Source organism: Arachis duranensis, chromosome 8, assembly GCF_000817695.3.
Source record: "Arachis duranensis cultivar V14167 chromosome 8, aradu.V14167.gnm2.J7QH, whole genome shotgun sequence".
NCBI lineage: Eukaryota > Viridiplantae > Streptophyta > Magnoliopsida > Fabales > Fabaceae > Arachis > Arachis duranensis.
The window spans coordinates 21,603,703-21,618,347 of NC_029779.3; the positions used below are offsets into that span (position 1 = coordinate 21,603,703).

Sequence of the window (14,645 nt, forward strand, 5' to 3'; positions counted from 1 at the left end):
GATTTTTTTATATTTTACTATTAATTTTTCGATATCTATATATATTATTTTAACATTAAATACAAAATTTTAGTTAATATTTTGTATTTAAACATTTTATATTTAATATGGTACAATGATACTATGATAGATTAGGCAATTAACAACAGCAAACATGTCGTAGATTTTTCACATGTTTTTTTATGTTAGTCTTGGAAATTTCTTCCTAATAATCAATTACCAGGACTAAAATAATTAATGTATTATTCAATTTATTATTCTTAAAAAAATATTAATTTTTATTATCTAAATATAAATTTATATTTACATTAACAGTTGGTTAAAAAAGGAATATCAATTAATTATTTAGATTCTAAAAACTCGAATTAGTACATCTAAACACAATCATAGGATTTACAATACTTATAAGCATATTTTCGTCAATTTAAAAATATGTTGTGTCTTTTTTAAAAAACAGAATTTTTATAAAGTAACTCCTATGTCAATTTTACATAATTTTTTATAAAGATATACAAATTTTTATAATTTTATATAACTTTTATCAATTACTTTTTATTTATTGCGTATTTTAAAGGGAGTTAAATTTTAAAAATGATATCATTAATTAATTTTTTATTATAATTTCTTTATATTTTATTCGTAAACATTTTAAATCATTAAGTCACAAAAATAATAATCCTAATAATAATACATTTATTAAATATCATCTAAGTAAACAATAAATTTATATACTTCAGTTATATATAATTGATATCGTATATGAAGAATGTCCTAAACTTTTTACATCCGCGCATAGCGCGGGTTATATACTAGTTTACACTAACAACTGAATAAACTTCGTCTGCCAAACTACAACACTGGGCCTTATCAAATATGTAATAATTACAGGCAAAAACATACATCCGCCGCACCTTATCATGCATGCTGCAAATCAATTTTTCGAGCTTCTAAACAGAAAAGCAACCTGCGATCCTTTAAATATCTTCATCAGAAATCCTATTGGACCACATAACCTCAATTTCAAGAGTTCGGGATGAACCGTCTTTATTGCCATCATGATGATTAAGACTGAATATTCCGCTATAAACTCCTTCAGTCACAACTTTATCGATTTGGATAGTGACTCTTCCGAGAGTTGTCTGGAGAGAAAGGCACAAGAGTTTAAGTCAGAAATTAAAGCAGAAGGTTTAGGAGTGTTTGAATGGTCGAGTACTTGAGTAAGCAGGAAGGTTCGAGAAAGAGCTAAGGGATCATTATATTTTCTACCATGTCAAATTAGTTAAGACATACTAGTGTGTGATTGGTTTATCTATTTTCTGTTTTCAATGTGAAAACATGTTTGATTCATTTTATTTTAAAACAATTTTAGAAAATGTTTTCGGGAAAAATAGAAAATTTTGAGAAGGTCAAATTCATGTTTTTCATTGTTTTCCATACCCATTACTGAACTGAAAACACGGTGGCAGTTTAGAAATATTATTTCAACATGATTCTTTTTCTTTTCTGCGGTTCATCTTCCTCCTCCTCCCTCTCACCATCACTGAGCCTCCTCTTCCCTCGTCAGCTGCTGCTAACCGCAACTTCAATAGCTTCCTTCTTCTTTTGCAACCCTAATCCTCCAATCCGATTGTGCTCAATAGCTTCCGCAGTCACATCCGTATCACCTTCAATGGACCACGGCGACAAAGCTCTGTCCTCGTCCTCAGACAACGCCATTGAAACTGTTTCATACAACTATGCTTGTTGATGTCGAATTATTGGAGGGTGGTCAGTGGAAGAAGATTGGTCGACGAGAACCTGAAGTTAGTTCTTATTAACCATCACCATTCCCCATCCAAGACTTGTTCTGTTTCTTGCCATTCGTTGATGTCCTCTGAATCTCTGTTATCCATGCTATGAGGAGTTCAATTTTGTGCAAAGCTTCAACCACTGCTTATTATTAGAGCTAAAACTGGATAGAAAGATCTACTCCACCATTGTTGATCTACCTCTAATTTTTTGCCCCTTTTTTTAATGAAATTTTTGGGACTTTTATGTTGATTGAGAAAATAGAAAAAACAACAAAACAAACATGTTTCTTAAAAATTGAAAAAGCAAGCTATTTTGGAAAATGAAAAGTGAAACTGAAAATTGAAAATGTTTTCTTAAACCAAACACATTTTCAACCAACATAGAACAATTTTGTCACCCTCAGGTCACACAGAACAAGGAAGTGCAGTTATTATTGACACGGATAGGTAGTAATCCTTGTGGCAGTCAACAACACAATTAGGGCTGGAAGTGAGTCAATTCAGCTCATGAGCCAGCTTAAACTCGACTCGTTAATAGCTTGATAAGCTAAAGGGCTTGTTTGGCTGAACTTTTAAGAAAATATCTTTTTTTAGTTATCTTTTTTTAAAAGATCTTATGAAAAAAAAGTAAAAGTAATTTTATATTTGGATATCTCATGCAAAAAGATCTTTTTATCTATCAATTATGTGCATGTTTGGGCGCCATTATTTTGTTAAAAAAAGATCTTTTTTCAATGAAAAAAGATCTTTTTTTATTTTTTAACGTGTTTGGCAAATTTCTAGTAGTAAAAGTAAAAGCACTAGTAAAATAAAAAAAAGATCTTTTTTGAGAAGCTATAATTTACATCTTTTTTTAAAAGATCTTTTTTCCTTAAAAAAAAGATGTTTTTCATGTAATAAATAAACAAAAAAGTACTTTTATATTGTTATACCCAAACATAATTGATAGATAAAAAGACCTTTTTACATGAGATATCCAAACATAAAATTACTTTTACTTCTCTATAAGATCTTTTAAAAAAAGATAACTCGAAAAAAGATCTTTTCTTAGAAGCTCACCCAAACAAGCCCTATATTTGAGTATAACAATATAAAAGTACTTTTTTGTTTATTTATTACATGAAAAACATCTTTTTTTTTAAGGAAAAAAGATCTTTTAAAAAAAGATGTAAACTACAACTTCTCAAAAAAGATTTTTTTTTATTTTTCTGGTGCTTTTACTTTTACTACTAGAAATTTGTCAAACACGCTAAAAAATAAAAAAAAAAAGATCTTTTTTCATTAAAAAAAAATCTTTTTTTATCAAAATAATATTGGGCTTGTTTGGGTGAGCTTTTAAGAAAAGATCTTTTTTCGAGTTATCTTTTTTTAAAAGATTTTATAAAAAAGTAAAAGTAATTTTATGTTTGGATATCTTCCTTTTAATTGAGTTCTTGCACCAAAACTTTTTTTTAATTGGATCCCTATACTTTTTTTTCCTTTTAATTAAGTCTCTGCACCAATTTTTTTTTTAATTGGGTCCCTATACAATTAAACCAATTACTGTCAAGAGGGACCTAATTGAAAAAAATAATTGGTACAAGAACCCAATTAAAAGGAAAAAAAGTATAGAGACCTAATTAAAAATTTCGCGAAACTATAGGGACCAACAGAATAATTATATATATATAATTATTAATACACATATCTTATATACATTTAATCTATACTTTTAATATTATATATACCTATGAAATAGTAATATATAATTCTATATATACTAATGATCTTTATTTAAAATTTTATATTTATTTTTATATATAATTTTGATGTAGGATATAAATAAAAAATTTATAATTTATTGATAGATAGACAATAAATAATATTGATCTTTTTAAATATTTTTTAAAATATAATTTATTGATATAGAATTATAGATTATGTTCCTATTATTTGAGCTAGCTCGTGAGCTTAAACTAGCTCGTAAGTTTTCGGTGAGCCGAGCTTGAGCTTAAGAAATAGGCTCGAGTGTTAATGAGTCAAGCTCGACTCACTTCCAGCCCTAAACACAATATTAGACAAGATATAAGGACATAAATTAGCGAAATTCATCCTTTCCAAAATCAAACTGGTAAGACTCAATGCATGAAAATAGAGAATGAGTAATCATTAGCAGAATAATATCCAGTTACCTTCCCAAAAGTATTCTTGCTTTTGCACACAATATGAAGTTTTTGGCCCTTTGGAGGCACATCAAATGCCCACGTGAATCCTTCTTTCCATTCTGGAGAAGTACCATGAACCATCTAAGAAGCAAACACAACACGATAAAAATAAATGCTCTTCCACAGGAAAAACTGGACTGAGTCAAAAGTAGATCATATCTGACAAATAAATTTTGGCAGAATTATACAATCAAAACTAAAACTTTTTGGGCTAGGAAATTTGAGAAGAGCAAACAAAAGTTTGTTGGACAGAATGTTAACCTGTGTCCATGAATATTTTAAAAAGGAAAAGAAAATAAAAAAGAACAAAGGACTGACATTTCAGGTCCAAATGAAAATTAATAAACAGCAAAATGTACAAGCTTAGATATAAAATTGGTGCTCTTGCATGATGGAGCAAATTGATTATTCTTAGGAAAGAATACCTTGGTTTGGTTTGGAGGACCATTGCCTATTGTCAACCTGCAAAATGCATATGTACCTCCCATAGTTTGCTTGAGGTTATTTCCACGCTTAATGATGACAGTCAAACAACCTGGTAAGCAGTGCAGAAGAGAATCTGCCTTCTCATGGAAGCTTGGTGGGCAGGTTTTCATGAGCATTTGCAAGATGGGGATCGCTTCAGCAGCAACTATAGCCTGAGACTTTGCAATATCTATTGGCATAGTTGACCAAGATTGTTTCAGCAAGCAAAAGGTATCAAGTACGGAGTCCTGAGCTGCTTCACCACCAGATTTAAGAGCTCCTACCAAATGAGGAATACAAAGTGTTGCAGCTTCGGACACATGGAGCTTAGGGAAGTTCATGAATATCACATGCAGTGTTTTCAAAACCTCTTCATTGATTGTGGCAGTTGACCACAACTCTCTTTCCAATGAAGCTATATATATATAACAAACCAACTAAACTTATAAGTAATATATTTGGTATTTATCTAATAGACAAGGAAAAGAAACTTATTATACTAGCTGCCATGCAGCAGAAAATCCTTCATACACCATCCCCTTTCCCCTTATGCTAAAATGAAACTACAAAGAGAAATGTACATAACAAACTTAGTATTTTTCGTATTTAGTTGCAGCACAATGCACGCTGCTTCAATGACAACTCTTCTGACAAGCAAGTTTTATAGGATAGGATTAGACATGTGCCATCTATTTTGTGTAAAGCTCATGATATTTATAGAACACTTTTCCTCGGACAGTTTGAGAGACTGGAAAGCTATGCTTCATAGATAACTCTTTTGGCTGTTTTTTGCTCATGTATGGAGGAACTCTATTAGGGACTTGGGTATTATGGGTGCTCAAAGTCCCACATCGAGTAGTATGGGATGCTTGATGTTGTATATAAGGAGAGTGGTTCTTCCCCCTTAACAGCTAGCTTTTAAGGTGTGGTTTCCTATTTTCCTTAGATATTTAACAATGGTATCAGAGCATGGTTGTTAGTATGGGATGCTTGATGTTGTATATAAGGAGAGTGATTCTTCTCCCTTAACAGCTAGCTTTTAAGGTGTGGTTTCCCACTTTCCTTAGATACTTAACAAACTCTTATCCACTATATTGTATTATTCTTCTCTTCATCTTAATAGAATCCTTGTCTTAAGAATAAACAGCGAAATTAGGATTTACAATTGGAAATGAAGAGAATGGACGAAGATCAACTTATTTATATACCATGACATTTCCAATTATACTGGCTCAAACAAAAAGCGGCATTTCAAATAACAATCATTCCTCACATATGACTACACTTCTTGCTTAAAACTATATCTCTGTAAAACATTAAATTAAAACTTTTATACTACAAATCGGAATACATACAGAAAACATCGTTGGAAGCCCCCTCCTGTCACCATAATAAGTCCACAAGGACCCCGAGAACTACAAATCGGAATACATACAGAAAACATCGTTGGAAGCCCCCTCCTGTCACCATAATAAGTCCACAAGGACCCCGAGAAAAGGCTCAAAATATAACTTAATCGTCGCAGTTCTAGTGTAATTCTTTCTTTGAAGTTTGAAAATTTAAAACTAGTACATCAAAATTCGACATCTGTACTCACTAATATTATAGTTTAATAATGCCCATCAAAGCATCCCATACAATTTTGTAGTCAAGTCATAGAATAGATTGTGTTGACAAAAGCAAAGTAAATGATAGTATGACAGGTTTTGAAGCTTGAAAATGTGTGCTATTGAACGAATTTCTGGGGACTACATTAAACCAAAGAGAGAACTAAGCAGAAATAGGCTTACTACAAAGATGATAGATGATAGTATGATATGATGCAATGGCTCTGTTTGATCCCCATTGTTGTTATTGTCATACATTAAACCAAAGATATGAACAGGAATTAACTTGCATCTCAAGTAAAGAACAAATCAGGTAATATCAAACAGACATGATTACTAACAAAAATGCCAAATGTAGTTGGGGATTGAATAGTGCAAGTCTAGATTGGACAACACATAAACAGAAGTAGCATTTAAAATATACCTGTCAAAGACCTGATTAGCTCATTTGACACATATTCTTGTAGAGTGTGGGTAGAGAACAAAAATTTGATCAGCAATGCTGCTTGTGCAGCAACTTCTGTATTTAGAGACAGCAGCAATTCCTGAATCACCAATATGCCCCCAGCTTCTGCAACAGCTCTTCTGTTGGTCCTGCTGTTCATGACGAAGTTCTGCAATGCACATATAGCCACCATCTTCATTTCTTCAGTTGGCTGATCTTCAAGTAAACTTATCAATGCACGGCATGCAGAAACTGAGTCACTAGCTCTAGCATGTCCCTCGTACTGTGAAAGATCTCCTAGAGCTAAAGCAGCAAGAAGCTTGCCAGGCTCTGATTTGGTATGCGGATCTAATAGATACTGTGATAATGGTGCTATAGCATACTTCGACACCTTCATCTCTCGTACTTTCACATTGTTGAATAAAGCTTCGAGTAATCTACCAGATGCTTCTTCACAATTATGAGATCTTAGAAGGTCCAGCAGAGCATCTATAGCTCCAGCTTCCACCATCTGTTCAGCACTTGAAGCATCACTTGTGTCATGAACTACTAATGCGTTAAGGGCTATGCTAACTGTATTCTCAACTTTTGAGTTTAACAGTTTTACAAGAACCGCCACAGGAACTTTAAAATAGTAATCCGCATCAGAATATAATATATTAGAGAGAACTAAAGCAGCTGATTCCCAGAGTGCATGTGGCGGTTGAGGATCATCTTGAATAATAACCTTTGCAAGCTCAAAAATACCTCCGGCATCAGCAACTGCCTTTGGCCAGGTTTTGGAAAGTTTTTCCAATGCTTTTATTGCTGTTTGTTGCAAGTTCAATATTCCAATTCCTGCAAGCTGTACAAGAGGTGGAACTGCATTTTTTGTTGAAATATCCTGTTGAAAATGCTCCTGTGCAAGAATATGAGCTAAGAGTTCTGTGCCAAGTTGCTGAATAGCTTGGGATGGGGATTCCAGAAAAGAAATCAAGGGTTCAATAACTTCACTAGGTGTAAGCTTTAAAGTTGCAAGACTTTGTGGCTTTTCCAATATGTTTACAAGTGCTTGTAAGGCACTATGCTGTCCCCATAAGTTGAAATCTCGACATAGCAAAACATGGAAAAGGGGTTCTACAATTTTTGCAGCCTCTGAACTTCTGGCAATTGCATTACTATTTGTTAAGATGCGAAACAGCTCAGCTATAGTAGAGCATAATGAGCTAGGTGCTAATGGTAGTAGCTTGAGACAGTTATTAATAATTCCAGATTTGACCATGTCTAATTTGGTTGGAGTCCTATCTTTGCCCAATCTGAGGAGAACAGATATGGTTGCCTCAATAAGCTGATAGTTTGTACCAGAAACCAAGCTGACAAGGAAATCCACGATGTTGCAGGCTGCTGCAAGCTCTACCTGATGTTCATCTTCTAACAATCTGTCAAAAGCACAAACCCCAGACTCTATCGCACTCTCAGAATCAGACTGCATCAGTGATATAAGGGGTTCTATGCATTCTGAGGCAATTCGTTCTGCTCTGATCTTACTATTACCAAACAGTACAAAGCAGAGTTGCGCAGCATAATTCTTCAACTCCAAGGATGAAGCGGAGGACAATATTTTGTGTAAACTTTCAAGGGGGTTGCCTTCTACATCAATAAACAGAGATGCTTTTGAAGAATTTCCTGACATTAACTTGACCAAGGCCATTAAAGCAGCCTCCTGCTCACTTCCTGACGTATTATTCAGCATGTCAACCAATGGATGAACGGCCTGTTTAGCTAATTCTGAGTCTCTAATATTCACAGAATCAAAGAGTTCATGGAGTGCTCTAGCTGCACTATATCTAGAATTTCTTGAACCAAGACGCAAAACAGCTATGAGTTGGTTCAGTGAATTTGTCGATGCTTCATGATTAATTAGGTCAGAATTGCAATATAATATTCTCAGTAAGTCAGAAATAGTAGCCTCAGTAGTGTCTTGAGGGCTCAAGGACAGGTATTTGTTCAAAGCCTCCAGAGCTCCAGCTTCAGCAAGTATTAATTTATTTGTATCACTCCCATCTGCAAGGGAAATCAAGAGTCTAAGGGCAGCTGCTGGAGCACCGGGCCTTTCTGGTATTGGTTTCAAGAGATCTACTAAAAGAGGTATAGATTTCCGTGCAACAGATCCCAGTCTTACATCCTCAATTTCAAATAGATGATCCAAAACAACTTGATCAGGAGTTCGCACCAAGGAAAACTCATCTGATAAAGCCATGAGATTTGGCATATCTGTTTCTATATGCCCAATCATAGTTATCAATCCTGGGACAGCACCAGAATTTGCAATGGCAAGACCTATTCCCTTATCACCATTTTGAACAAGACTAGCCATAGCCTGGGCAGCAAAATATTTGTCAATTACTTCCTCAGATGTTAGAAGTAGATTCAGAGAAGGTACAGTGCACATTGTTGCAGGAGATTGAATGACCTTTGTATCTTGAAATAAAATGGCCAAGAGTAATGCGCTGATCCATATTTCTTCAGTATCCTCATATTGTGCCTGTCGATAGGGAGAAATGAAGTAGTCTATCAGATTCAGCAATGATGATTTTTTCCACAATCTAACAGACAAATAAATCTTTGAACCAGAAATGCTCAATACCAATCATCAACCATGTATACTAAATATAGTATTTTAAGGGGCAATTGATTAATACTAGAATTTATATTTCTTGCTTCAGACGAATTCAGGCCCAGGCAACCTTACACGGAAAAAAAATTATCACAGTGTACATTAAAAAAAAAGTAGGGCTTTAGACCAACAAGCATGTTAAATTAAAATTGTATGAGAGAGGAGTTCAAAGTTTTGTATAAAAAGAAACAAATTATAGAATAATTTTAAAATCGGAACACAATTCGGCAGGCTGCACTTAGCCTGGATTTTCACCCACATCTTTCCCAAAGTACATCCTGAACTCAGTTCCTAGCTGAACACCAATAAATCTCCAATTCTCATTATTCCTTCTTCAATAGAAACTTTCCAAACCATTCTCTTTTCAGAAAAATGTTAAGAACAGCTTTGCAAATCCATTGAATTCGAATACATCATAGATCTAAAATGAAAGACAATTTTTGTTGCTCTCCTCTTTCTTTTGCAAATTCTATGTAGAGCTCCCAAGTTATTGTTGTATGTCTGATTGTAAAAGGATATTTTCAAGCCAGTTTAAAGCAGTAAATGCCTATGTAGGTGGCAGGTAGAAACTAGTGCTGTTGCACAGCCTTTGATGGCAAATTAGGCATTTTATATTCCAGAGTACATGGATATCAGCAAATGAGCTATCACATTAGTTAGATATGATGTCATTCATGTGGCACTACTTAAGGTTGTAAACTTCATCGACAAGTATCAAAATCTCTAGAACGCAAGGTCTAGAGTCCAACCATTGTAAATAATAATTAAAATTTCAACAAACGGTAAAGTAGACCTATGTGTTGTCCATGTAAGAAGGGCAATGGGCCATTGCAAGAAGAGGCTCTGTTAGATATAAATTTAATTATGTATATACCTAATAGTTTAAATTTTGGAAACAAGGATTCACTAAAAATTGGTTATCAAAGAGACAACACAATGAAAGTGGGTTAAATTGGTATACCTGTGGATTTGAGACATGTCTTGCAAGTTTCTCAGAGAGAATTTCCAGTCCACCAGCTTCCAAAATTATTAATTTGTTTGTTACCTGGACAGAAGCAATAATTGAGAGTAACCACAAGGCAACAGTACCACCCAAGACTGTGGCTGCATCAGGAATTTCTGACTCATCAACTTCTGGAAATGCATTCTTCTCCATAAAACCTCTAGGGGTGCAAACTTCGATTTCTAACAATGAACAATTAGAACTTTGCTTCATCATGTCAACTAAGGAGTAAATCAATGGTTTTTGATATCCAGAAGTGTCAAGCAAATCCATTGAGAGCTCTTTCTTATCCTTTACAGTGCAAATTAGTAAGGCAGCTGCTCCAACTTTTACTTCTAAACTAGCAGAGTTAATTATTCTATGAGCTAATGATCCAGTGCATCTGGAACTAGAAGACAACAAGTCACCAAGAACAACTGGCTGATCTCCACAAAGTCTGGACAAAATTTCAATTGCCTTGTCTTGCACAATAGGTGGACCATCAGCAAGGCAGCAGACAAGGGGTTCTAAGCAAGATTTATCAGCCAGAACCAACAATGGAGGATAAGTGAGGCTGACATCATGTTTTGTCCTAGCTAGCAATGCAATCACATCTAAAGCATCTGCAGCTTCAGTCTCATCTATATGCATAGATCTTAACGAATCAACAAGGGCTAGCAAAGTTAAACGGCACTGTTCGTCTCCCTTAAGAAGATCTCCTACTGAAAAATGCTTCAATAATTCATGAAGAGCTCGTGATGCATTTTGTTTACCTTCCAAGGTTCCTTTCTCCAGAATTCTTGTTAAAGCTGGAACAACATCTTCAGCCAGGGCCTCGGCAGCAATATAAGGATCAAAAAGAAGGTTGGCCAATGCAGCAACAGCAGATTCAGAAGCAGCAACAGCAGATTCAGAAGCAGCAACAGAAGTTTCTGCATCATCCACACAGCATGTTTTAGCCAACTTAATTAGTGGTTGAACATCTCCTTCAAGTACTATATAAGACAACTTATTTGCAGCTTTGCTATTGGTTGGACGTGATAGAGAACTTAATGCTCGAGCTGACTGAATGGCCACACCTTGATTTTTGTTAGTCAGAAGCTTCATTAAAGGAAGCACAAGGTCTTCATTTACTAGACCATCACAAATGTCTTGTCTTGTGGTAAATAAATTAGCTATCGCTGAAGTTGCAAATTCTTGGGTTTCCTCATTTGATGCATTGATAACCTGAACAAGACATCTTAGGCCTTTATTTGCTGCACATCCCTTTTCCACAAGATCTTTCTGTGAAACCACAGTAAGTACATGACCTAAAACTCGGATTATATGTCCCTTTGAGGTTGGAGAATCTCCTAGGAGCATTGCTAATAGCTGATTTATCGTTGCAGAATCAGCAACTCTGACAAGCTTCATCAGTGCCAAAGCAGAAGCTTCTTGTCCTTTTGGTCCACCACTCTTAAGAAGCCACAGAAATGCTGGAATGGCCCCAGCAATTTCAACGCAAGCACGGATGTCTTCACTGTGACAACACAAACTCCAAAGAACATGAGCTGCTTCCTCTCTTGCTTTTTGCGATCCTGTCTCCAGCAACTGCACCAATGGTGGAATCCCTCCAGCAGCAGTGATTGCCCACTTGCTGTCCTCAACTTGGTCAGTTAAGATTGCTAGCAGTTCAACCGAGTACTCTTGATGCTGCTCACTAGATAATCCCAGCATAGATATAAGTAACTGAATACCTTCTCTTTTTTTTATCGCCTCCCATATTCCTACCCTGTCACAGCACAAGCTTGTCAGTGAACGTATCAAATACCCTTGCACATCAATGGCAGCCATAGTTATAAGCCCAATGAGAACCTTCTTTGAGTCTGCTTGATAGAGAAACTTCGAGAGATAGACATTACCATATAGGCTAGCCATGGCCTCAAGGACACGCTCTTGAATAAGCTTGTTATCTCGAGGCTTTAAAAGAGTTACTAAAATATCCTCTATCTTAGTTGCATCAAAATGATCCTGATCATCATCAACTTTTTCCTCAAAGACCATAAGGGTGTAAGCAAGAGCGCCTATTATATCACCAACTGGAGCTGTCAAACGAGGAGAACAGGAAAGTTCTGCAAGATATATTATTAATGCAGGCATGCCACCACATAAATTGGCTAGAGCTCGTGTTGCATGCCCTTGAAGAGCCTGGCCGCCATCAGATTGCATACATTCTTTTGAAGGAGCAACTATGGCTCCAATAAGGATTTGAACACCATCAGAATCAACAATACCTTTCTTCGCATTGGTTGACTTTGAAGAAAGGGCCTCTAGAGCATCAGCAGCACCAGCTCGAACAGAAATATTGTTTTCCTCCCCTACAAGTCGAACTAAAGCTTTAACTGCTCCAGAGTCTATTACTTTTGGGATGCTACCACTGAAAGCCGACATTAGACGTGCCAACAGAGAAGCTGCATTTGACTGAGAAACAGCATTGTCTGAAGACAAGAGATCCACAATGATTTCAATACCTCCAGCTTCTAATGTTGCATTCCAGTAGCCATCTTTGTCACCACACAAATTTCTTAATGCTCCAGTAATAAAACCCTCAACAATTTTGTCTTGCTTGTTCTTAGGACTTAGTAGATTCCACAACGTTGGAACTACATCTTCTGTAACAAAAATTTTCATACCAACATGATCTTCTGACAGACCTCCGATGGAAACTTGATATATTGCTTCAGCTGCCGCCTTTCTTGCATCAGTTGATTCATATTTTAAAATTGACAGCAATGGTGGGACACAACCACCAAGAAGAACTTTTAACCTCAAGTCTTCATCTTTGCACAGTACACTGAGAATAGTAGCAACATTAACTTTCGCAAGAGAGGTTCCATTTCTAAGAATGTTTATGAACAATGGCATCGCTTGAGAATGAGTGCCAATAAGTGCCCTGCCATCCTTTCTTCTCCTGGCAATACCTAGCAATCGTGTTGTGATAAGTTCCTTCTCTTGTGCTGATGACAACTTGGCATGCAGTTGCTCCACAAGCTTAGCAACTGTTGACATAGTAGACTCGGGATCCTCTATTTCTGTAGCCATAATAAACTCCCTGTATATTTTTGGGTAATTATTCAGCAGCAACTTGTCAGTATTTACACAATTACAAGTGAAGTTCATGTCAAGCTCAGCTGAATCATAGACATCCATCACTTGTACATTGAATTTCAACGAAGTCCACAGCACTCATTTACATCATTTGCCTGCTTTATAAAGTAAGATACTATGAATAAGTTCCTATTGATTACGAAACAGAAGTACTGACCTAGGCTCAGAAGAAGAATAAACGGACTGGTGCTTCTCAAGAGAGGGAGACTTTGACATTTGCACACAAAACGCCAGTATATGCTACTGGCAGGATGCCTGAAAATTTAAGCATTCTGAAATTTAGGCATTCATAAAGTTCATCTCTTATTAGGAATTTGGTATGCCAAAAAAAAAAATGTTGGGGGTGGGGGAGAATATTGACATGCACTTGCATCAGTATGTACTCTGCTTTCATTAGATCACAAGACCAATTTCTAAGCAAATACAGCCCTCAGATCATTGCTCTAGTTTTCTATCAGACACAGAATGAATCTGCTTAATCAATACAAGCCAGTCAGCCATAAATCCAGGGCACAGTCTACCAATTGCAATGCAAAAAACCTACTAGCAACAGAATAAAATACAATGGATTAACTGGAATCACGGAGAAAATGGTAAATTTGAAAGAAATGAACGTAACTATCAATTTTACACTGACTCAACAAAAAGTGACAGTGACAAGCGGGTCAATTTCTAAATTACTGCAGAGTATCCTCAGTAAAATCTCATCATTACCAAAACGACACAATGCGGAAGAAGCAGTTTCGTATTGTCGCTTCAACCACTAAATAAAAAATAATAATAAAAAAGGAAGACAAAAACAACAGGGGAACTGAGAGTGAGAAATTGACAAAAATTTCAAAACCCAAAAAAAAAAAAACTACCTCTTGGAAGATTGAAATGCAAATGTCGCAGTTACTCCTCCCTCCATCCAGCTACACCCAACGCCCCAACCACATCGTCCTCAATTCACACCCAATTCTACTCTGCAAAATGTATATATAACCAAACTTAGCCCGAAACGGATCAAATGCGGAACCGAATTTCAGATCTCTGCGAATAATAAACAATTAAAGGAAGAAAAAACACAGAAACTAGGGGAAATCCGGATAATAAAATGGTTAAAACGAACAAAGATCAGATCGAAGAGGTGCATGGATCGTTTGAGCAATGATAATACAAAACAAAATCGCGAGAAAGAGGAAGAGAAACAAGAGAATGCAGAACCCAGAGAATTCTCGAATCTCGCATCCAAGGAAGAATAACGGAGGGAGGTATTGTGTGCGCTTACTATTTTTTACATGTAACTCGAAATTCAGAAGCCTGAGAAGAGAATGGAGCCACAACAAAGGACACAGAAACAGAGACTG

At 35.7% G+C, this 14,645-nt stretch overlaps 1 protein-coding gene across 5 annotated transcripts; it reads right to left on the minus strand.

The window, feature by feature from the left end:
• Positions 1–735: 735 nt before the first annotated feature.
• LOC107461291 (protein CELLULOSE SYNTHASE INTERACTIVE 3) lies at positions 736–14,645 on the minus strand. 5 transcript variants are annotated; one of them, XM_021129032.2, is made up of 8 exons: positions 14,567–14,645; positions 14,160–14,261; positions 13,454–13,551; positions 10,129–13,240; positions 6,491–9,035; positions 4,420–4,739; positions 3,962–4,075; positions 736–1,139 (listed from the first exon to the last, which is right to left on the minus strand). In XM_021129032.2, the coding sequence occupies exons 3-8, from the start codon at positions 13,510–13,512 to the stop codon at positions 975–977; spliced, it is 6,315 nt and encodes a 2,104-aa protein (XP_020984691.1). In that variant the 5' UTR covers positions 13,513–13,551; positions 14,160–14,261; positions 14,567–14,645; the 3' UTR covers positions 736–974. The 5 variants fall into 5 exon arrangements, with proteins under 5 accessions (XP_020984691.1, XP_020984692.1, XP_015935252.1 ...); XM_021129033.2 differs by having other exon boundaries at positions 3,962–4,053; positions 4,420–4,874; XM_016079766.3 differs by having other exon boundaries at positions 4,420–4,874.

Excerpts from the sequence above, each read along its gene's own strand:
- LOC107461291 (XM_016079766.3), bottom strand. The coding sequence starts at position 13,512 with ATGTCAAAGTCTCCCTCTCTTGAGAAGCACCAGTCCGTTTATTCTTCT. Across the intron at positions 9,036-10,128 it reads GACATGTCTCAAATCCACAG|GCACAATATGAGGATACTGA; the intron begins GTATACCAATTT and ends CCCTATCGACAG. Across the intron at positions 4,076-4,419 it reads GTCCTCCAAACCAAACCAAG|ATGGTTCATGGTACTTCTCC; the intron begins GTATTCTTTCCT and ends TTTGCTTCTTAG.